Source organism: Helianthus annuus, chromosome 2 (genome assembly GCF_002127325.2).
Source record: "Helianthus annuus cultivar XRQ/B chromosome 2, HanXRQr2.0-SUNRISE, whole genome shotgun sequence".
Taxonomy (NCBI): Eukaryota; Viridiplantae; Streptophyta; class Magnoliopsida; order Asterales; family Asteraceae; genus Helianthus; species Helianthus annuus.
In genome coordinates, this window is record NC_035434.2 from 100,743,326 (window position 1) to 100,765,601 (window position 22,276).

Consider the following 22,276-nt stretch of genomic DNA (forward strand, 5'->3'; position numbering starts at 1 on the left):
TTCATCTTGTCTATCTGTTTTTATTTTTATTTTATTTTCAGCATTTTAGTTAGTTTTATTTTTCTAGTTTAAAAACCTTTTTCTAACATTTTGATTTGATTAGACGTTGAGGATAAACCGGTACTAAAAGCTCTTGTGTCCTTGGACGACCTCGGTATCTTACCAACACTATACTACGTCCACGATGGGTGCACTTGCCCATATGTGTGTTTAGTGTTAGTGAATATCGTGTTTATAAATTTAAAACTTGGCTGAAAAGTGTAAAAAGGGCTTAAAATATACACCTAAAACATATATACACACTGACACGCATCACATACAAACGAATTCTAAACCCAGTGAGTTCATGCTCCCCCTTTTATTTTAACTGTTCTCACTTTTATAACTTCGGGGTGAAATACATGTTACAAATGTTACAATGTTTACAAATGGTATGATGGATACAAAAACAAGAAGCACTCTTGGTGATAACTAGTACCAAGTATGATGCGTTTTGAGGAATGATACGAGAAATCGTATCACGAATAGGGTACCATAAGCACCACTAATCGTGTACATACTTAGACCGCAGAACAAAAGGTTAGATCTAACGGGTGTCCGGGCAGCCACACTCTTGGTGAAAACTAGTACCAAGCAGTGCTTTTGTGTCTCTGTCGTGAATCGACAACTAGAAAAATGCCTATGGTTTGGTGACTTTCTATGTCATGTCACATGTTAATGGCCTTGCAACCCATTAACAACCTTGATACATACAAGAATACCTTATTTATACAAGATTCATACCACAAGAGTACTATATTATACAAAGAATACTGGATTTATACAAGAATACTTGATTTATACAAGAATACCGGATTTATACAAGAATACTGGATTTATACAAGAATACTGGATTTATACAAGAGTACTTGATTTATACAAGAATACTTGATTTATACAAGATACATACCATATTTTCATACAAAGTTTCCATATAACTTGACAAGAAAATGATTTTAAATTCGTTTTCTCAACAATACTTCAAAAACCGGTTATTCAAAAAGATTTATTTCAAATCTTTTACAAACAAACTATGAACTCGCTGAACTTTATGTTGATTTTTCGCATGTTTCTTTCTCAGGTTGCTTTTCAAAGTTATGGCACGGTTGGAATAGGAGAACCATGTGGAGTCGAGTACTTAGTGGCGTTCATTTTCTAAAAGACTTAACTTTTTTGCTTCCGCTGTTCAATGAAGATACCAGTCCAGTCACGCTAATGCTCTGATAATTTCGGGGTGTGACACATTAGCAGCCTATCAAGCTGGTACGATATGTGCCAAATCTTCTTTATTCTTGTGTCGCGTACACAACTCTTACCCTTGTGTTGTATTTTCCTTTCGTCCATTAGGTCAGCAAGCGAATCAGAATCAAAACCATCCGCCTGCTTGCACTTTCAAGACGTTTATGGATTGTAAGCCACAGACATTTAGTGGGACTGAAGGGGCTGTGGGGTTACTACGTTGGTTTGAGAAGGCTGAGTCAGTGTTCGCTATGTGTAACTGTCCCGAGGGGGACCGTGTGAAGTATGCTACAGGCACTTTGGAGGATGGTGCCTTAACTTGGTGGAATGCCCAGGTGCAAATGTTGGGCATCGAAATGGCTAATGCAACGACATGGGATGATTTTAAGGAGTTGATGCGGGAAGAGTACTGTCCTCGTGACGAGATTCAGAAGCTCGAGAACGAGTACTACGATTTGAAGATGGAAGGGTCTGAGATTGAGGCTTACACGAAACGATCTCATGAACTAGCAATTTTGTGCCCTAACCTGTCTCGACCTCCACCTCGAAGAATTGAACTATACATCAAGGGCCTAGCACTATCGGTAAAGAGTTTGGTCACTGCTGCAAACCTCAACAATCTGCCTCCGATCATCCGTTTAGCACACAAGATTACCGACTAAGAGGTCGAGCGTGGTGCGTTACCGCCACGTGTTTCTGCTACTACCCCTACTTCTTCAGCTACCACACCTGCTAGTGATAACAAGCGCAAATGGAACGATACTGATAAAGCAACCAGCGCGAGTCAATCTCAGAAAAGGCCTGACAACAGCAATAACCGTAGTTTCAGTCAGTCGTCTTCAGTTAACCAAGGCCAAGGCAGTAATCAGAGTCAAGGCACCTACGTTGGTAAGAAGCCAAAGTGCAACAAGTGTGGTTATCATCATCATGGACCGTTTGTCCGGGCTTGCCGTAGGTGTGAAAAGGTGGGCCATGAGGCAAAAGACTATAGAGCACCGTACCCAAAGCAACAACAGTAGCAAAATCAGCAGCATCAGCAACAGCAAAGGCATCAGCCCCATCAGAACCAGGGCTTTAGAAAGGGGTGTTTCCAGTGTGGGGATGAAGGTCAGATCAAGCGGGATTGCCCTCAGTTGAATCAGAATGTCAATGACAACAACAACAACAATGCTGGGAACAACAACAATGGCAGCAATGGTGCTCGTGGAAGGGTATTTACGATCGGTGCCGGTGATGCTAGGAACGACGGCAATGTCGTGACTGGTACGTTTTCTGTGAACAATCTTTTTGCTTCTGTGTTATTTGATTCCGGTGCCGATTAGAGTTATGTGTCCCTAGAGTTCAGTCAGCGATTAGGGCTAACCCCAATACCTTTAGAAGCTAAGTATGTAGTAGAATTAGCTGATGGCAAAACGATAGCAGCTTCGCATGTCCTTTTTGGGTGTAAACTAGATCTTGTGGGTCAAGTGTTTGATATTGACCTCCTTTCTGTTACCCTCGGTAGTTTTGATGTAGTGGTTGGTATGGATTGGTTGTCTAAACATCAAGCTGAGATTCTATGTAAGGAGAAGATTGTACGTATTCCTCTCCCCAGTGGAGAGTCATTATCGGTTCAGGGGCATCGTAGTGGGACAATGGTTGGTATCATCTCAGCTATGCAAGCGCAGAAATGTCTACGAAAGGGGTATCCTGCTATTCTAGCACTTGTTACTGATACTCCATCAGAAGAAAGAAAGATCAAAGACCTGCCAGTTGTTCATGAATTTCCTGAGGAACTACTTGGTTTACCTCCTCACTGTCAAGTGGAATTTCAGATCGATCTTGCACCAGGAGTGGCTCCAATTGCTCGTGCTCCTTATCGTTTAGCACCTGGAGAGTTGCAAGAGCTATCCAATCAACTTCAAGAGCTGTTGGATAGAGGCTTTATCTGACCCAGTTCTTCGCCTTGGGGAGCCCCAGTTCTGCTCGTAAAGAAGAAAGACGGGTCCTTTCGCATGTGTATAGGTTACCGAGAGCTTAACAAAGTGACAGTTAAGAATCGATATCCTTTGCCGCGCATCGACGACTTGTTTGACCAGTTGCAGGGTCAAGTTTTTACTCGAAGATCGACTTAAGATCAGGCTATCATCGGATGAGAGTTCGAGAGGAGGATGTTCTTAAAACGGCTTTTCGAACGCGGTATGGGCATTATGAGTTTTTAGTTATGCCGTTTGGGTTGACAAACGCGCCAGCGGTTTTCATGGACCTCATGAACCGTGTATGCAAACCGTATCTCGACGACTTCGTTATCGTATTCATCGACGACATTCTGATCTATTCAAAGAGCAAGGAGGATCACAAGTTGTAACACCCCGAAAATATAAATCCTTATATTAGAAAATTCAAAGAGTAAATAAACAAGAACTAGTTAACTAGGAAAAATCTAACCTAGTTAAATACAAGGCTAACAACAACTTGAATAGGGTTAAATAACCAAAACTAAGTGTTAAACAAAAGTGGAGGGACCAAAATTGTTAAAAATGAAACTTGTATTACTAATAGTAACAAAATCAAAACCATACACCCCATTTTGGGGGTCCTGGTCGATCAAAGAACAAGCAGGGGCGACATCCCCCATTTCCAAACCCGAACTTCAAGCAAATCTCTAAATTGAAGCCTCAAATCAGCCCTAAATCAAGTCTTGAACACAAATTAGTGATCCTCATCGCAAGAGGATTAAGAGGTATGTAAAATTTGATAGGAATTCTCTACTTGAAATCCTCATGAATTTAAGCAATCTGAAATTTGTTGATGCGTGATAGTAATTTAGTCAGATTAATGATGATATGGTGTCTAGGAGTAAAACCTAGACAACTACATGTGAATTTATGCCCAAATTCAGGAAATTCCATGCATCCATGGAAGCTAGGTTATGGGTTTTATAAGATGATGATGAACACTAGGATTTGAATGATAATTCTAGTATAAATTTCATTATAGGAGATAATTCCTGTGATATTGATGCTAAGATGTGTGCAAGGTTTACTAATTAAAGTGAAATTTGAGGTTTAATTGCAAGTCATGAACTTGGAAATGATGGTAGGAAAATCTGACCCGTTAGGTGTTTGTTGAAATGCCTAAGTGAGGGTTTTTATGCTAAATTTGATGAAAACGCAGAATTTGACCATGTCTTATAAATGATGTGATTATGGTCGTGAAAAGAATTCTAAACAAGTTAAAAACTGAATTTATTAGGCAAAGAGTCCGGATCATCAAGCGGACAAGCCGGAGGGAATTCACGGGGAAAAGGCGCGCTTTAAAGGTATGAAATTTATCGTTTCATTACATTATACATATCGATAGCTTTATGAGTTGGTTAAAGAGGAATAAAAGCATGATGACCGAGAATTACCATTATGTCATGAAATTGGCTATTGCCCTAAACATGTTATAAACATGATGTCTAGTGTCCGTAAGGTGCTCACATTATGCACCTAAACGGGTCAAACAAGTTTTGAGAATAAACATGAAGCATGACTTTATTATAATGTGCAAATAATACATGAGGTGTATGCCATGTAGCGAATACCATAAGACAAACTTATAAACCTTGTTCTTATTTTAGACGCTACGTTTTGGTTTGAATGCATGATCATAGTACAAAAGATCTATTAGAAATCTTGTAATTTAGTGTGATTGTTAATTTCCATTACATGCCTAATTAAGTTATAAATGAGCAATGTGATAACCGAAATACAGATATGAAGAATTAGCCCAGCCATTTAACAATTTATGCGAAAGTATGCTGTTTCGTCACATAATGAACCAGCAAAATCCTGCATTTTAAACAAAGGAGTCATGTGCAGAGTCTACCGTAAATTACGGTGGTACCGTAATTTACGGTAACCTGCAAATTTGTTACGGTGGATTCCTACTGAGTTACGGTAGGCCCCCAAATGTCCAGAAGCCACCGTAATTTACGGTGATACCGTAAATTACGGTGGAGCCTTGTTGAAGAAAATTTATTTCTTGTTTTGAATAAGTTTTCGGATCTAATCCAATTACGTGTTCTATCATAGTTAATAACTCTAATGCTCGTTAAACACGTTAGCTTTCAGGTACCCAAGTGAAGGATGAAGATCAAGCATGACAATTCGAACCGAACACTCTAGCAAACGCTTCCGCATATAATCTTTTGTCTTAAAAACCATGTAAACAATTGTAGTTAATGTCTTGGTTATGATTTTGTAAGAATTGTACATGTTTGTGGTATCTAGTTTGGATTAAAATGATGAAAGTTTTTGTTAAGTCAATATTTTGACATTAAATGCAAGGTAATGTTTAACAATGTATATAAATCTGGTTCTTATAAGCTGGGTCTTACAAGTTGGTAATCAGAGCTTAAGGTTGCCAATAAGTGTTCGGTTCAAGCTTGATCAACATCCGGTAAGAGTAATTGCTTAAGTAAAATTTAGGAGTATAGAAATAATTCACGAACGAATATACATGGAAAAGAGTGTGTAAACACACTCAAACACAAGAAAAGCATGAAACAAGAATAATAGAATCAAGAGTGTGTAAGCACACTCAAACACGAGAAAAGCATGAAACAAGAATGATTGAGTCAAGTTACGAACTTGATCAAATCAAAACAAGTAAAGCATGTATTATAAATGAAATGTTTAACAATGTATGTAAACATTTCAGTATCAAAGATGGCAAGCGGAGGTGATGGTGATGCGGTGCCAAGAGTCACCGAACAAATGAGAATAGTGATTGCCGAAGAAGTTGGAAAGGCAATCGAAAACAGTTTGTCGAACTTCATTGATAAAATCCAAAATACGGTTTTATCAGTGGTAGAAGAGAGAATCAAGAAGCTAGAAGATAATTCAAATCTAGCAAAGGAAAAATCTGGGGAACGAAAACCTTGTTCATACAAGGAATTCATAGCTTGCAAACCACCTATATATAATGGGGAGGTTGATCCAATCGTGTGTCAGCGATGGATAGGCGATATCGAGGGAGTATTCGAGAGAACCCACTGTGATGAGAACGACTACGTAGCTTATGGCACGGGTCAGTTAAGAGGTCAAGCGAAAGACTGGTGGGATAATAAAAAGAAAGAAATTGGAAGTGAAGCGGCCAAGGCCATGACGTGGGAGGAGTTTAAGACGCCGTTTCTTAAACACCATAGCCCCAAAGCAGTTATAAACAAAATCAAGGAAGAGTTCATGCAACTCAGACACAAGGGTGAATCCATAGACAAGATCACGGGGATGTTTATGGATAAAATGAAGTTCTGTGACGATCTGATAACAAACGAAGAGCAAAAAGTTTATTATTATCATAATATGCTGAGCGCAGAATATAGGGAGTTCATAACCCCTTCAAAGTATGAGACCCTTACCGAGATTGTCAATGCTGCTCGGGAAAGGGAGATTGAGTTGAAAAAGAGTATAGAGCGGGGCGAACGAAGGGCACAGGATATAAATCCAAGCCCTACCAAGAAAGCAAGAACGAATGAGACGACAAAGAAATCAGACGCAAAGAGCGGTACACCAAGTTGCAAAATCTGCGGCAAGAATCATAAAGGTGAATGTCGCTTCAAGGATAAGCCATGTCCTATATGTCGAAAAACGGGACATATGGCTATATCATGCCCGGAAAAAGTGACCGTTTGTTATAACTGTTACCGAACGGGTCACAAAAGATCAGAGTGCCCAGAATTGGCGGGAAAGAAAGAAGGGCAAGACTCAAAAGGTGAAGCCGCAAAAGCCAAAGCAAGATCCTTTCAATTGACCGCTGCTGAAGCAAAGGTCGAACCTGACGTGGTCTCAGGTACATTCACTATAAATTCAATTCCCGCACGCGTGTTATTTGATACTGGTGCGAATAAATCCTTGTTTCATATGGGTTTATTCGACACCCTTCATTTGTTCTAACAAAATTACCTATGCCTTTAGAGGTAGAGATAGGCAATAATAAAAGCTTTATTGTCTGTGATGTATGTAAAAACTGCACGATGAATATTGATGACGAGGAATATGCAATAGACTTGATCCCGATGTCGATGGGAGAATTTCAAGTGGTAGTGGGAATGGATTGGCTATCCCGTTACCACGCAAAGGTGGTTTGTTTCCGAAAGGAAATAAAACTAACGTCTCCTAGCGGAAAGCAAGTTACAATATATGGAGAAAAGGGAGGTAACCCGGTGATATGCACAATGCTAGAGGCTCGCAAACTCATGAAACATGGATGCAAGGCCTTTATGGTATATGCAAGCGAAACGGAAAAGGAACTCCTCAAAATTGGGGATGTACCGGTCGTGCGAGATTATGAAGACGTGTTTCCGGAAGAACTACCGGGGATACCGCCAGAACGGGAGGTAGAGTTCGGAATCGAGTTGATTCCGGGCGCGAAACCCGTGGCCAAGGCGCCATACCGACTTGCACCGTCGGAGTTACAAGAATTGATGTCCCAAATTCAGGAATTTCTTGACAAGGGATTTATCCAACCGAGTGTGTCTCCGTGGGGCGCACCAGTCTTATTCGTGAAAAAGAAAGATGGCAGTATGCGCATGTGTATCGATTACCGGGAGTTAAACAAACTCACGGTGAAGAACCGATACCCACTTCCAAGAATTGACGATTTATTTGACCAATTGCAAGGAGCAAGTTGGTTTTCCAAAATTGATCTCCGATCCGGTTATCACCAATTGAAAGTCAAGGAGGAGGACGTACCCAAAACGGCTTTCCGTACGATGTACGGGCATTATGAATTCCTCGTAATGCCTTTCGGATTGACCAATGCGCCCGCGGCTTTCATGGACCTCATGAACCGGGTTTGCAAACCCATGCTAGATAAGTCGGTAATTGTATTTATCGACGACATTCTGGTATATTCAAAGAGTGAAGTCGAGCACGTGTGTCATTTGCGGGAAATATTAGACACACTCAGACGAGAGAAGCTGTATGCAAAATTCACGAAGTGTGCTTTCTGGTTACGGGAAGTACAGTTTCTTGGGCATCTTATTAGTGCTGATGGAGTACTAGTAGATCCGTCAAAGATAGAAGCGGTGTCGAAATGGAGCCCTCCAAGAAATCCCTCGGAAATCCGAAGCTTTTTAGGGCTTGCGGGATATTATCGGAGATTCATACAGGATTTCTCCAAAATTGCCTTACCCTTGACCAAATTAACTCGTAAGGAGGAAAAGTTCGTGTGGGGCATTAAGCAAGAGGAAGCTTTCCAAACACTCAAGGAAAAGTTGACCCACGCTCCGGTACTGACCTTACCGGAAGGGACTGAAGACATGGTGGTTTACTCGGACGCTTCTCAATTGGGGCTCGGATGCGTGTTAATGCAACGAGGCAAGGTCATCGCCTACGCCTCGAGGCAATTGAAGATTCATGAAAATAAATATCCGGTTCACGACTTAGAATTGGCAGCGGTGGTGTTTGCCTTAAAGATATGGAGACATTACTTGTACGGAGTAAAGTTTACAATCTTTACCAACCATAAAAGCTTGAAATATTTCTTCGACCAGAAGGAATTAAACATGCGGCAAAGGCGGTGGTTAGAAACCGTCAAGGACTTTGATTGCGAAATACATTACCACCCCGGTAAGGCCAATGTAGTTGCCGATGCGCTGAGTCGCAAAACAGATTATGCCCCGATACGGGTACGATCAATGCAACTGGTTGTGACTTCAAGTTTACTAGAACGAATTCGAGAAGCACAAGATGAAGCTGTAAAGGCGGAAAACTGGAAAAAGGAAAGAATTATTGGTCAACTTAAAGACCTTGAAGTGGGCAGTCACGGCCTAAGAACTCGTTTTAATAGAATCTGGGTTCCTAACACATGTGGTGTTAAGAAGCTTCTACTTAATGAAGCTCATAAATCTCGTTATTCCATTCACCCGGGAGCGACCAAAATGTATCATGACTTGAAGCAAAACTATTGGTGGCCCGGAATGAAGCGAGACACTGTGAAATACGTGGAAAAATGCTTGACATGCCTACAAGTCAAGGCGGAACACCAAAAGCCGTATGGTAAACTCCAACCGTTAGAAATTCCGGTTTGGAAATGGGAGCAAATCACGATGGACCTATTGACTAAACTACCTAAAACAAGTCGTGGTTTTGATGCTATTTGGGTGGTCGTGGATAGGTTAACTAAAAGCGCCCACTTTATTCCGATTCGTGAAACTTATACATCTGAGAAAATGTCGGAGGTATACACCAATGAAATCATAGCAAGGCATGGGGTACCGATATCCATTGTATCAGACAGAGATACTCGGTTTACCTCGAAATTCTGGCGTGAATTCCAAGAACAGATGGGAACTAAATTGTTCCTTAGCACTGCTTATCATCCACAAACGGATGGGCAGAGCGAAAGAACAATACAAACATTGGGTGATATGCTACGGGCTTGCATTATTGACTTTGGGGGTAGTTGGGATGTCCATTTACCCTTGGTCGAATTCGCATATAACAATAGCTATCACGCGAGCATTAAAATGGCCCCGTATGAGCTATTATATGGTAGAAAGTGTCGGACTCCGGTATGTTGGGGAGAGGTGGGTGTCACGGCCCCCGACCCACCCTGGACGGTGTCGGGGCCCGCGAGGCAGTTCCCGTGGTATTTAATTTATGCGGCAGCGGAAGTCTTTTTACAACAGGATCTTTTATCCGTAAAATATGCTCGTTTAATATATTGCACAAAGTTTAAGGGATAAATCCCATAATTTACAATAAGTTGATTTCACACAGAAATCTTTATTTTTTTCAAAACACGTTTTATTGGTTTATTTACACTGAGCCACTTCTCTAAGCTTGATAGTGCTTTACTGCACTTTTCCTGGATCACACAGATCACCTGAAACATGTTTGAAAAAGGTTTTGTCAGCGGGGAAATACTGAGTGAATCATTCTGTTTTCTAAAACGACCCGTTAGTTATAATAACAGTAATGTGCACAATACCCCACATACCAGCTGTAATTTGGTGATTACAAAGACTTAATCCCTGTAATTATAATCTTGAAAATAATTTGAGGTATTGTAATACTTACTCACAAACTGTGAGAAAACAATTTAAAAAGAAGAATGACTCACATTGCAGATTAACGAGCAATAGATATAAGCCTACTGATTAGCCTTGCTTAAACCTAATTTAACACAATGCACACACACAGGTTAGTAACTAATACAGCAGTTACGTCAATTCACGAGATTAAACCTTCACAACGATTAATCAGTGCAATACTCGATAATTCAATCGGATTTACAACGAATAACAGAGCATAGTCCGAATTTGAACAGCACTCTAATATTCAAGTCGAAATCACGACGAATAATCAAAGTACAAGCTCAATTGAGCAGCACCTGGACTATCGTTGGATAGTTATAATCGATCGGACGTTGAATCGTAATAGCGATCGAGTTATTACCCTGATTGCGGCAGCGTTTCGATAATTGTGTGTGTGTTGGACTGTTTTGCTTATAACTCGACGTATATTATGAATTTTAACGTCGTTCAAGTGCCAAATTTCAAGTCCCAACCCCTGCTATTTATACTGAAAATTTGACACCGTCGCGTAGCGCGAGGGGGTACCCCTTTAGGCGTCGCGCTACGCGAGTGGTCACCCTACTTTCATAGACTAGGTTTTTGCGTGTGTAGGCTTGCTGAGTTGATAGAATTTTAAAATTCTATTTCGACAGAGAGTTATGATGATAATCGTAACTAGGGTTTTGCCCCCCCCCCTGAGTTTTAGGGGCCCTGATCCTGATTCTGATTGTTCTGGAAATTTTAGGGTTAGTGCAGAATTACTTGGGTTTCTCAATTAGGGTTTTCTTAATAGCTAATTACCATCCTAATTATGGATTTTAGTGGCAGTTGTTACATCCTCCCCACCTTAAGAAAAATCTCGTCCTCGAGATTTACTGGAATAGATGAGGTTACTTTCGCTTCATTTCCGATTCCAGTTCCCAAGTGTATTCTGGTCCTCTTCTTGAATTCCATTTGACTTTTACTAGCACTAGTCGTTTGTGCTTGAGAAACTTGACTTTTCTATCTTCAATCTGTAGTGGTTTTTCTATAAACTTCAACTTTTCGTTCACCTCTACATCTTGAAGAGGTACTACCAGGGATTCGTCTGCTAGGCATTTCTTAAGATTGGATACATGAAATACATCATGTACTCCAGTCAATTCTTCTGGTAGTTGTAAACGATAAGCAACTGGTCCTATTCGTTGAATCACGGGGAATGGTCCAACGTATCTTGGACTTAGCTTTCCTTTCTTACCGAATCGTACTACTCCTTTCCAAGGAGAAACTTTTAAAAGTACCTTATCTCCCACTTGGAATTCAAGCGGCTTGCGACGATTGTCTGCATAGCTCTTTTGACGATCTCGAGCTGTTTTCAATCTTTCCTTAATCTGAGTTATCTTATCAGTAGTTTCTTGTACTATTTCAGGACCTGATAATTGACTTTCTCCAATTTCTGCCCAACATACTGGAGTTCTGCACTTACGTCCATACAGTGCTTCAAATGGTGCAGCTTCGATGCTTGAATGATAACTATTGTTATAGGAGAATTCAATTAATGGCAAATGGCTATCCCAATTACCACCAAAGTCAATTACACATGCTCGGAGCATGTCCTCTAGAGTTTGTATTGTCCTTTCACTCTGTCCGTCTGTTTGTGGATGATAAGCAGTACTTAGATTTAGTCGAGTTCCCATTGCTTTCTGAAAACTTGTCCAGAAATGAGATGTAAAACGACTATCTCTATCCGATACAATGGAGAGCGGGACTCCATGTAGGGATACTACCTCGTCCACGTAGAGTTGTGCTAACCTTTCCATGCTAAAGGTTTCCTTTATTGGTAGAAAATGAGCTGATTTGGTTAATCGATCCACAATTACCCAAATCGCATCATTACCTCTTTTGGTTTTGGGTAACTTTGTAACAAAGTCCATTGTTATAAGTTCCCATTTCCATACAGGCATTTCTAACTGTTGTAGTAGTCCTGAAGGTTTCTGGTGTTCAGCTTTAACTTGTGAACAAGTTAAGCACTTGGATACGTATTCGGCTATATCCTTTTTCATTCCTATCCACCAGAAATTATTCCTTAAATCTTGGTACATCTTATTGTTTCCTGGGTGCATAGTATACCTAGATTTATGAGCTTCTTCTAAAATCTTATTCCTTAACTCTCCTTGCTTAGGTACCCAAATTCGTTTCTTATGGAATTTCCAAATTCCATCATTTCCTTGTTCTAATTCTTTTAGGTAACCTTTCATTCTTTCAGCATCGTCTTGGATTGCTGTTTTCTGGACTTCTTTAATTTGTGCCATTAAATCTACTTGTAGATTTAACCTCAGAGCACGGACTCGTTTCTGTTTCTCATGGTACTTACGACTTAAGGCATCTGCAACTACATTTGCCTTTCCTTCGTGATATTGGATATCACAGTCGTAATCGCTTAGCATCTCCATCCATCTTCTTTGCCTCATATTTAATTCTTTTTGCCCAAATATATATCTTAAACTTTTATGATCTGTATAAACAGTAAACTTACTTCCATACAGATAATGTCTCCATATCTTAAGGGCAAAGATTATGGCTCCTAATTCTAGATCATGAGTCGTATAATTTTCTTCGTGCTTTTTCAATTGTCTAGAAGCATACGCAATTACCTTCTTGCGTTGCATTAACACACATCCGTATCCTAATTTTGAAGCATCACAATATACTTCAAAATCTTCTGTTCCTTCGGGTAAAGCTAAGATTGGTGCATTCGTCAACCTATGCTTTAAAATCTTAAAGGCTTCTTCTTGTCTAGGTCCCCATTCAAACTTAGCAGTTTTACAGGTTAACTTAGTTAATGGTACGGCTATCTTGGAAAAATCTTTGATAAATCGTCTATAGTATCCAGCTAAGCCTAGAAAACTTCTTATTTCCATAGCTGTTTGTGGAACTTTCCACTTTGTAATTGCGTTTATCTTAGCAGGATCTACATGGATACCTTCATGATTTATCCATGACCTAAGAATTGTACTTCTTGCAACCAAAATTCACATTTTGATAATTTGGCATAAAGCCTTTCGTTTCTTAACAAAGTTAAGAGAACATGTAAATGCTCACAATGTTCTTTTTGGCTTTTGGAGTAAATAAGTATATCGTCGATGAAAACGATCACAAATTTATCCAAGTATGGTTTACAGATTCGATTCATCATGTCCATGAATGCTGCTGGGGCATTCGTTAATCCAAAGGGCATGACTGTAAACTCATAATGACCATACCTAGTTCTGAAAGCAGTTTTAGGTATGTCTTCTTCTTGTACCTTCAACTGATGATATCCAGATCTTAAATCTATGTTAGAGAAATACCTAGATCCTTGCAATTGATCAAAAAGATCATCAATCCTAGGTAGTGGGTATCGATTCTTAATTGTAACCTTATTTAATTCTCTATAATCGATACACATTCTCATCGATCCATCTTTCTTTTTCACAAACAATACTGGTGCACCCCAAGGGGATGAACTAGGTTGTATGAATCCTTTGCTTAATAATTCATCTAATTGCTTTTTCAATTCTAGCATTTCGGTAGGTGCTAATCTATATGGTGCTTTAGCTATTGGTGCAGTACCTGGAATTAAATGAATTCTAAACTCTACTTCCCTATCAGGTGGTAATCCAGGTAATTCTTCTGGAAAAACGTCTGGGTATTCTGACACTACCGGGATGTCCTGAAGTTCCTTATCCTTAGTGTTAATGATTACTGAAATCATATACACCATTTCCTGTTTTCTTGAATAACTAGCCAACTTCATTACTGAGATGAATTTTAGTGGTTTTCGAGGTCTATCTCCAGTAATTAATATTACTTCTCCTGTAGGGGTTTGAATTTCTACAGCATTTTTGTCACATAGGATCCGTGCATGGTTGGCTATTAACCAATCCATTCCTAATACTACATCGAATCCTGCTAAATTCATTGGTAACAAATTTGCAGAAAACTTATGGCCTAATAATTCTATTTTTCCTTCTTGCCAGATTTTATCTATTTTCACAGAATTTTCTTCTGCGGTTTCTACTGTGAAGATTTGCCTAAGAGTGGTTAATGGTAACTTAAGATCTTGGCAAAATAAAGTATTTATAAAACTTTGGTTCGCACCAGAGTCAAATAATACTTTTGCAAATACGTTGTGAACTAAGAACGTACCAGCTATCACATCGGGGATGAGTTCGGCCTCTTGAGTGGTTAGCTGGAATGCACGAGCATTTTTCTTGGTTGTTCCTTCCGTGGGTTTGGCTTGGTTAACTATAGGTTTAGCTAACTTAGGACATTCAGATTGAAAGTGTCCCCTCTCTCTGCAATTATAACAAACTTTTGTTTTCTTCCTGCAGTCTTCTTCCCTATGTCCTTTCATTTTGCAAAAATTGCAAACCATGTTGCATTGTCCATAATGCTTCTTTTTGCAAACTTTGCAGAAAGGAGATGATGAGGATTGTCCGGTTCCTCTCTTCTTGGCATTACCCACACGAAATCCTTGGGTAATCTTGTGAGCTAATTCCTTCTTGCGATCTTCCTCTCTTGTGCGTACCAATTCATCTGTTAGGGTATTAGCTAATTCTACAGCATCGTCAATAGTACGAGGTCTCGCAGCTTTAACGATGTTTCGGATTTCACTAATTAACCCCCAGATGTAACGAGAGATAAGTACTGGTTCTGGCGAAGCCAGTGATGGCACTACCCTTGCGTATTCAAAGAATGTCGAAGTATATCCCCGACAATCTACTCCTAGCATACGATGACTTAGGAACTTGTTTGCCATTTGTTCCTTCTCGTATTCGGGACAGAATTTTCTTTCTACCAAACTCTTAAATTCTTCCCAACCTATGGCGTAGGCTATCCTTCTTCCTTTTGCCTGGAGGACCGTGTTCCACCATTCGAGTGCTCCTTCTTTGAACAGATTTGATGCATACATCACCTGATCCTCTTTGATACATTTGCTTATTGCGATTACTGCTTCGGTTTTCTCTAACCAACGCAGTGTTGCAGTTGCCCCTTCGTTACCTGCAAATTCAGCGGGTTTGCAAGCAAGAAATTCTTTATAAGTGCAACCAGGCGTTGCAGCTTTCATTCTTTTAGGGAGTGGGGCCTGCTGCGGATCATGATCGTCATGATTACCGCCTCCATTTATGCTTTTACTGCCGTTATCTTCTGGAATACGTTTACTAGGAATTAATTGTGGTTCGGCAGGTTTTCGAACAACAGCTACAATTTCTGGAATAGCATGAGCTATCCCTTGGGCTATAAAATGCTCGATATCTTGTCGAGTTATATATTGATCTTCTTGTTCTTACTCAGATTGATTTACTTCATTAATTGGTTCATTGTTAGCATTTTCCATCTGCTAATTGGTAAAATTATTAGTGTCTAACTTATCAATGACAAAATTCACATAGATAGGCACATAGGTTATCACATCATACAAGTATAACCAAAATTGTCGATTTCTCGATTTTTTTACTTTGTTATGGTAAATTGTATATGCATCCATACACACCATATTTTACAGAGTTTTATTGCCCATTTTACAGAATTTTAAGTTACTATCCTACAATACGGCTTTCTGTGGTTTAACTAACGGTTCTAGTAACGATGCTCCCTCTCATCGTACTTCCAAGTTAGATGCTCCCCCATTTCCCTGATCCTATTACCTGTACCTATCAGTTCTTCACCGAACTGACGGAGTTCAGCTAGGTTTTCATTACTCATGGGAGGATTTGGGAGTGGTTCTGGGTCAAATTGTGGAAGGAAGCTATAAAGGTTGTTGACTATGTTTTGAAATTGCCAGTCGTTGGTCCACCATTCCTCCATTTGGCCTAATGGTCTGGTATGAACTAGTGGGTCTGGAATAGCTGGTCCTAGGTTTAGTGGGAATTGAACTGTAGCCGGGTAAGAAAAGAGATTATCATTGATAGGTTCTAAAACATCACAATTTTCCAGTAGGCGATCTATTTCATCCTGGAACGTGATTTCCTCAGACTGTTTAGAGCTTTCGCCAATCTCTATTCCCTTTTGTTTCAGATCTATTCCTATTTCTTTTTCAGGTGGTTTTGAACTTTCTCCAGTTTCTATTTCCTTTCCTTTGCTCATACTCACAGGATTTTCTATTTTAGGGAGTTTCCTAGTGGAAGGTTTCCTACGGCGCACTTTCCTCCACCCTACATATCTTCTCTTCTTTTTAGGTTTGGCTTTTTCCAGCGGTGGAGCTTGGAATTCCACAGGTTCTTCTATGTCAGCAATGTAACCAGTAAAGTCATGAGAGACTTCGATAGGCACTGGATATAAGTTGAGATTCTGGAATGTTTCCGACATCTCATTCATGCTGCATAGCATATATGCAAAATGCAATGTTAAAACTTTGGAACAAAGTTTAACAAACAAAACACTGAAGTTTTATTGCATACTAATTTATACAAAAACAACAGAAATAAACACACTTAGGACTTTATTTATTTACGGGATTGTGATTTCTCTTACTAGACCCAACTTATCGGATATTTAAAGATTAGCATTTTCTGCTACAGTAGCTAGCATATAGAGATTTGCCCATTTCCCGTCTATTTTATCTTCCCAAGGTGTACTATTACCCAACTCTTGGACTTCGGGGTTAAACCTAACTCTCTTGGTTCGGGGTTTCTTTGTCTTCTGACTCTTTTTAAGTATCGAATCCCTTTTCTCTGGGGAAAGTGGATTCTCATAGTTTTCCTTGCGGACAAAGATTCCTTCTTCTAGGTTTACTAGGTTTCTAGAAGAAGATGCCACATCTAGTTTGTGGTAGATAGCAGACAGCTTTTGCTTACCCATACTGTAACTAAGAATAGCCAGTTAATAAAACATATAATCACCGAATAATAATTAGTAAAATTAAGCATTTTGGACATAATACTTAATTTAGGCTTAATCAGTGGCTCGATCAGTGGCTCAATTTAATTATTAGCTCTGATACCACCTTCGCTGTCACGGCCCCCGACCCACCCTGGACGGTGTCGGGGCCCGCGAGGCAGTTCCCGTGGTATTTAATTTATGCGGCAGCGGAAGTCTTTTTACAACAGGATCTTTTATCCGTAAAATATGCTCGTTTAATATATTGCACAAAGTTTAAGGGATAAATCCCATAATTTACAATAAGTTGATTTCACACAGAAATCTTTATTTTTTTTTCAAAACACGTTTTATTGGTTTATTTACACTGAGCCACTTCTCTGAGCTTGATAGTGCTTTACTGCACTTTTCCTGGATCACACAGATCACCTGAAACATGTTTGAAAAAGGTTTTGTCAGCGGGGAAATACTGAGTGAATCATTCTGTTTTCTAAAACGACCCGTTAGTTATAATTTACAGTATTAAGAGCGATTACAATGTTTCTATCAACCAATTATTAAGAATGGGTATTTGTCACTCGATTCATTTCTGTGACTGTGGTCATACCACTATTGGGTCCCGTTGCCCAAATAGTGACGGTGTACTCACACAGAGTAATAATAACTCACATAGAGTAATATTCACTCACATAGAGTGATAATAACAGTAATGTGCACAATACCCCACATACCAGCTGTAATTTGGTGATTACAAAGACTTAATCCCTGTAATTATAATCTTGAAAATAATTTGAGGTATTGTAATACTTACTCACAAACTGTGAGAAAACAATTTAAAAAGAAGAATGACTCACATTGCAGATTAACGAGCAATAGATATAAGCCTACTGATTAGCCTTGCTTAAACCTAATTTAACACAATGCACACACACAGGTTAGTAACTAATACAGCAGTTACGTCAATTCACGAGATTAAACCTTCACAACGATTAATCAGTGCAATACTCGATAATTCAATCGGATTTACAACGAATAACAGAGCATAGTCCGAATTTGAACAGCACTCTAATATTCAAGTCGAAATCACGACGAATAATCAAAGTACAAGCTCAATTGAGCAGCACCTGGACTATCGTTGGATAGTTATAATCGATCGGACGTTGAATCGTAATAGCGATCGAGTTATTACCCTGATTGCGGCAGCGTTTCGATAATTGTGTGTGTGTTGGACTGTTTTGCTTATAACTCGACGTATATTATGAATTTTAACGTCGTTCAAGTGCCAAATTTCAAGTCCCAACCCCTGCTATTTATACTGAAAATTTGACACCGTCGCGTAGCGCGAGGGGGTACCCCTTTAGGCGTCGCGCTACGCGAGTGGTCACCCTACTTTCATAGACTAGGTTTTTGCGTGTGTAGGCTTGCTGAGTTGATAGAATTTTAAAATTCTATTTCGACAGAGAGTTATGATGATAATCGTAACTAGGGTTTTGCCCCCCCTGAGTTTTAGGGGCCCTGATCCTGATTCTGATTGTTCTGGAAATTTTAGGGTTAGTGCAGAATTACTTGGGTTTCTCAATTAGGGTTTTCTTAATAGCTAATTACCATCCTAATTATGGATTTTAGTGGCAGTTGTTACAGTGGGCCCGCGAGGGCTAGCACCAACTGATATAATCCGAGCTACAAATGCGAAAATCGACATAGTTCGGACGCATTTGAAGGCGGCTCAAGACCGGCAAAAGGCATACGCCGATAAAAGAAATAGACCAATTGAGTTTCGGGTTGGCGATATGGTCATGCTAAAGGTTTCCCCATGGAAGGGTATTATCAGATTCAGAAAAAGGGGGAAGTTAAGCCCGAGATTCATTGGGCCATTTAGAATAATTGAACGAGTTGGTAAGGTAGCTTATCGACTCGAATTACCCGAAGAGTTGAGTGGGATTCATAACACATTCCACGTATCACATCTCCGAAAATGTTTGGCCGACGAGACCGCTCATGTCCACTACGATGATATCGAAGTGGATAACAGTCTCAACTATGCAGTAAAACCGATTGCGATTTTAGATCGTAAAGAGAAAAACTTGAGGAACAAAGTGATACATCAAGTTAAGGTCAAATGGGACCACAGAAAAGGGTCAGACACTACTTGGGAACCCGAAGAGGAGATGCGGCGTCTCCACCCTACACTATTTGGTACGTAATTCGGTTTCGGGGACGAAACCCTTTTTAAGGGGGGTGGACTTGTAACACCCCGAAAATATAAATCCTTATATTAGAAAATTCAAAGAGTAAATAAACAAGAACTAGTTAACTAGGAAAAATCTAACCTAGTTAAATACAAGGCTAACAACAACTTGAATAGGGTTAAATAACCAAAACTAAGGGTTAAACAAAAGTGGAGGGACCAAAATTGTTAAAAATGAAACTTGTATTACTAATAGTAACAAAATCAAAACCATACACCCCATTTTGGGGGTCCTGGTCGATCAAGGAACAAGCAGGGGCGACATCCCCCATTTCCAAACCCTAACTTCAAGCAAATCTCTAAATTGAAGCCTCAAATCAGCCCAAAATCAAGTCTTGAACACAAATTAGTGATCCTCATCGCAAGAGGATTAAGAGGTATTTAAAATTTGATAAGAATTCTCTACTTGAAATCCTCATGAATTTAAGCAATCTGAAATTTGTTGATGCATGATAGTAATTTAGTCAGATTAATGATGATATGGTGTCTAGGTCTAGACAACTACATGTGAATTTATGCCCAAATTCAGGAAATTCCATGAATCCATGGAAGCTAGGTTATGGGTTTTATAAGATGATGATGAACACTAGGATTTGAATGATAATTCTAGAATAAATTTCATTATAGGAGATAATTCCTGTGATATTGATGCTAAGATGTGTGCAAGGTTTACTAATTAAAGTGAAATTTGAGGTTTAATTGCAAGTCATGAACTTGGAAATGATGGTAGGAAAATCTGACCCGTTAGGTGTTTGTTGAAATGCCTAAGTGAGGGTTTTTATGCTAAATTTGATGAAAACGCAGAATTTGACCATGTCTTATAAATGATGTGATTATGGTCGTGAAAAGAATTCTAAACAAGTTAAAAACTGAATTTATTAGGCAAAGAGTCCGGATCATCAAGCGGACAAGCCGGAGGGAATTCACGGGGAAAAGGCGCGCTTTAAAGGTATGAAATTTATCGTTTCATTACATTATACATATCGATAGCTTTATGAGTTGGTTAAAGAGGAATAAAAGCATGATGACCGAGAATTACCATTATGTCATGAAATTGGCTATTGCCCTAAACATGTTATAAACATGATGTCTAGTGTCCGTAAGGTGCTCACATTATGCACCTAAACGGGTCAAACAAGTTTTGAGAATAAACATGAAGCATGACTTTATTATAATGTGCAAATAATACATGAGGTGTAGGCCGTGTAGCGAATACCATAAGACAAACTTATAAACCTTGTTCTTATTTTAGACGCTACGTTTTGGTTTGAATGCATGATCATAGTACAAAAGATCTATTAGAAATCTTGTAATTTAGTGTGATTGTTAATTTCCGTTACATGCCCAATTAAGTTATAAATGAGCAATGTGATAACCGAAATACAGATATGAAGAATTAGCCCAGCCATTTAACAATTTATGCGAAAGTATGCTGTTTCGTCACATAATGAACCAGCAAAATCCTGCATTTTAAACAAAGGAGTCATGTGCAGAGTCTACCGTAAATTACGGTGGTACCGTAATTTACGGTAACCTGCAAATTTGTTACGGTGGATTCCTACTGAGTTACGGTAGGCCCCCAAATGTCCAGAAGCCACCGTAATTTACGGTGATACCGTAAATTACGGTGGAGCCTTGTTGAAGAAAATTTATTTCTTGTTTTGAATAAGTTTTCGGATCTAATCCAATTACGTGTTCTATCATAGTTAATAACTCTAATGCTCGTTAAACACGTTAGCTTTCAGGTACCCAAGTGAAGGATGAAGATCAAGCATGACAATTCGAACCGAACACTCTAGCAAACGCTTCCGCATATAATCTTTTGTCTTAAAAACCATGTAAACAATTGTAGTTAATGTCTTGGTTATGATTTTGTAAGAATTGTACATGTTTGTGGTGTCTAGTTTGGATTAAAATGATGAAAGTTTTTGTTAAGTCAATATTTTGACATTAAATGCAAGGTAATGTTTAACAATGTATATAAATCTGGTTCTTATAAGCTGGGTCTTACACAAGTGGCACTTGTGTCTCATCTTGGAGCTTCTGAGGAAGGAGCAACTCTACGCGAAATTCTCTAAGTGTGACTTCTGGATTTGAGAGGTACACTTCCTTGGCCACACTGTGAATGAATTAGGGATACACGTGGATCCTGCTAAGGTTGATGCTGTCAGGAAATTGGGCGGTACCGAAGACTCTTTCGGAGGTGCGACAATTTCTTAGTCTCGCTGGGTACTATCGCATATTTATTAGGGACTTTTCGAAGATCGCGCAACCTCTCACCTCTTTGACACAAAAGGGCGTTGTATACTCTTGTGGAACGAAACAAGAGGATGCTTTCCAGTTATTGAAACAAAAACTCTGTAGTGCGCCGATTTTGTCTTTACCTAAAGGAACAGAAGATTTTGTGGTATATTGTGATGCTTCCATTCAGGGTCTCGGTTGCGTGTTGATGCAACACGAGAAGGTGATAGCCTACGCCTCGCGACAGTTGAAGGTTCACGAGAGGAATTATACCACACACGACTTAGAGTTGGGAGCCGTGGTGTTTGCACTCAAAATCTGGAGGCATTACCTGTACGGTACTAAATGCACTATTTATACCGACCAAAGGAGCCTTCAGCATATTTTTGACCAGAAGGATTTGAATATGCGACAGTGTCGCTGGGTAGAACTCTTAAATGACTATGACTGTGCAATCAAGTATCATCTGGGTAAGGCTAACGTCGTAGCTGATGCTCTCAGTCGAAAGGAATCAAAACCCAAACGTGTTCGCGCCTTGCAGCTCACTATCCATTCTAACTTGCCTGACCGGATCCGTTCTGCACAAACTGAAGCGTTGAAAGAGGAAAACATTGAAGCAGAGT

At 39.5% G+C, this 22,276-nt stretch overlaps 1 protein-coding gene and 1 long non-coding RNA gene across 2 annotated transcripts; both read left to right on the top strand.

Moving 5' to 3' along the window:
• Positions 1 to 1,634: 1,634 nt before the first annotated feature.
• LOC118485506 lies at positions 1,635 to 3,209 on the top strand. Its single transcript, XM_035981677.1, has 3 exons — positions 1,635 to 1,862; positions 2,373 to 2,489; positions 2,601 to 3,209. Exons 1-3 carry the CDS (start codon positions 1,635 to 1,637, stop codon positions 3,207 to 3,209), a joined length of 954 nt encoding a protein of 317 aa, XP_035837570.1.
• Positions 3,210 to 4,538: 1,329 nt separating this feature from the next.
• Positions 4,539 to 21,353, top strand: LOC110904199. Its single transcript, XR_002572409.2, has 3 exons — positions 4,539 to 4,579; positions 20,295 to 20,361; positions 21,151 to 21,353. It is a non-coding gene; the product is annotated as an uncharacterized LOC110904199 (long non-coding RNA).
• The last annotated feature ends 923 nt before the right edge of the window (positions 21,354 to 22,276 follow it).

Excerpts from the sequence above, each read along its gene's own strand:
- LOC118485506 (XM_035981677.1), top strand. The coding sequence starts at position 1,635 with ATGGCTAATGCAACGACATGGGATGATTTTAAGGAGTTGATGCGGGAA. Across the intron at positions 1,863-2,372 it reads TCAAGGGCCTAGCACTATCG|TGTGGGGATGAAGGTCAGAT; the intron begins GTAAAGAGTTTG and ends GGGTGTTTCCAG. Across the intron at positions 2,490-2,600 it reads GCAATGGTGCTCGTGGAAGG|AGTTATGTGTCCCTAGAGTT; the intron begins GTATTTACGATC and ends GGTGCCGATTAG.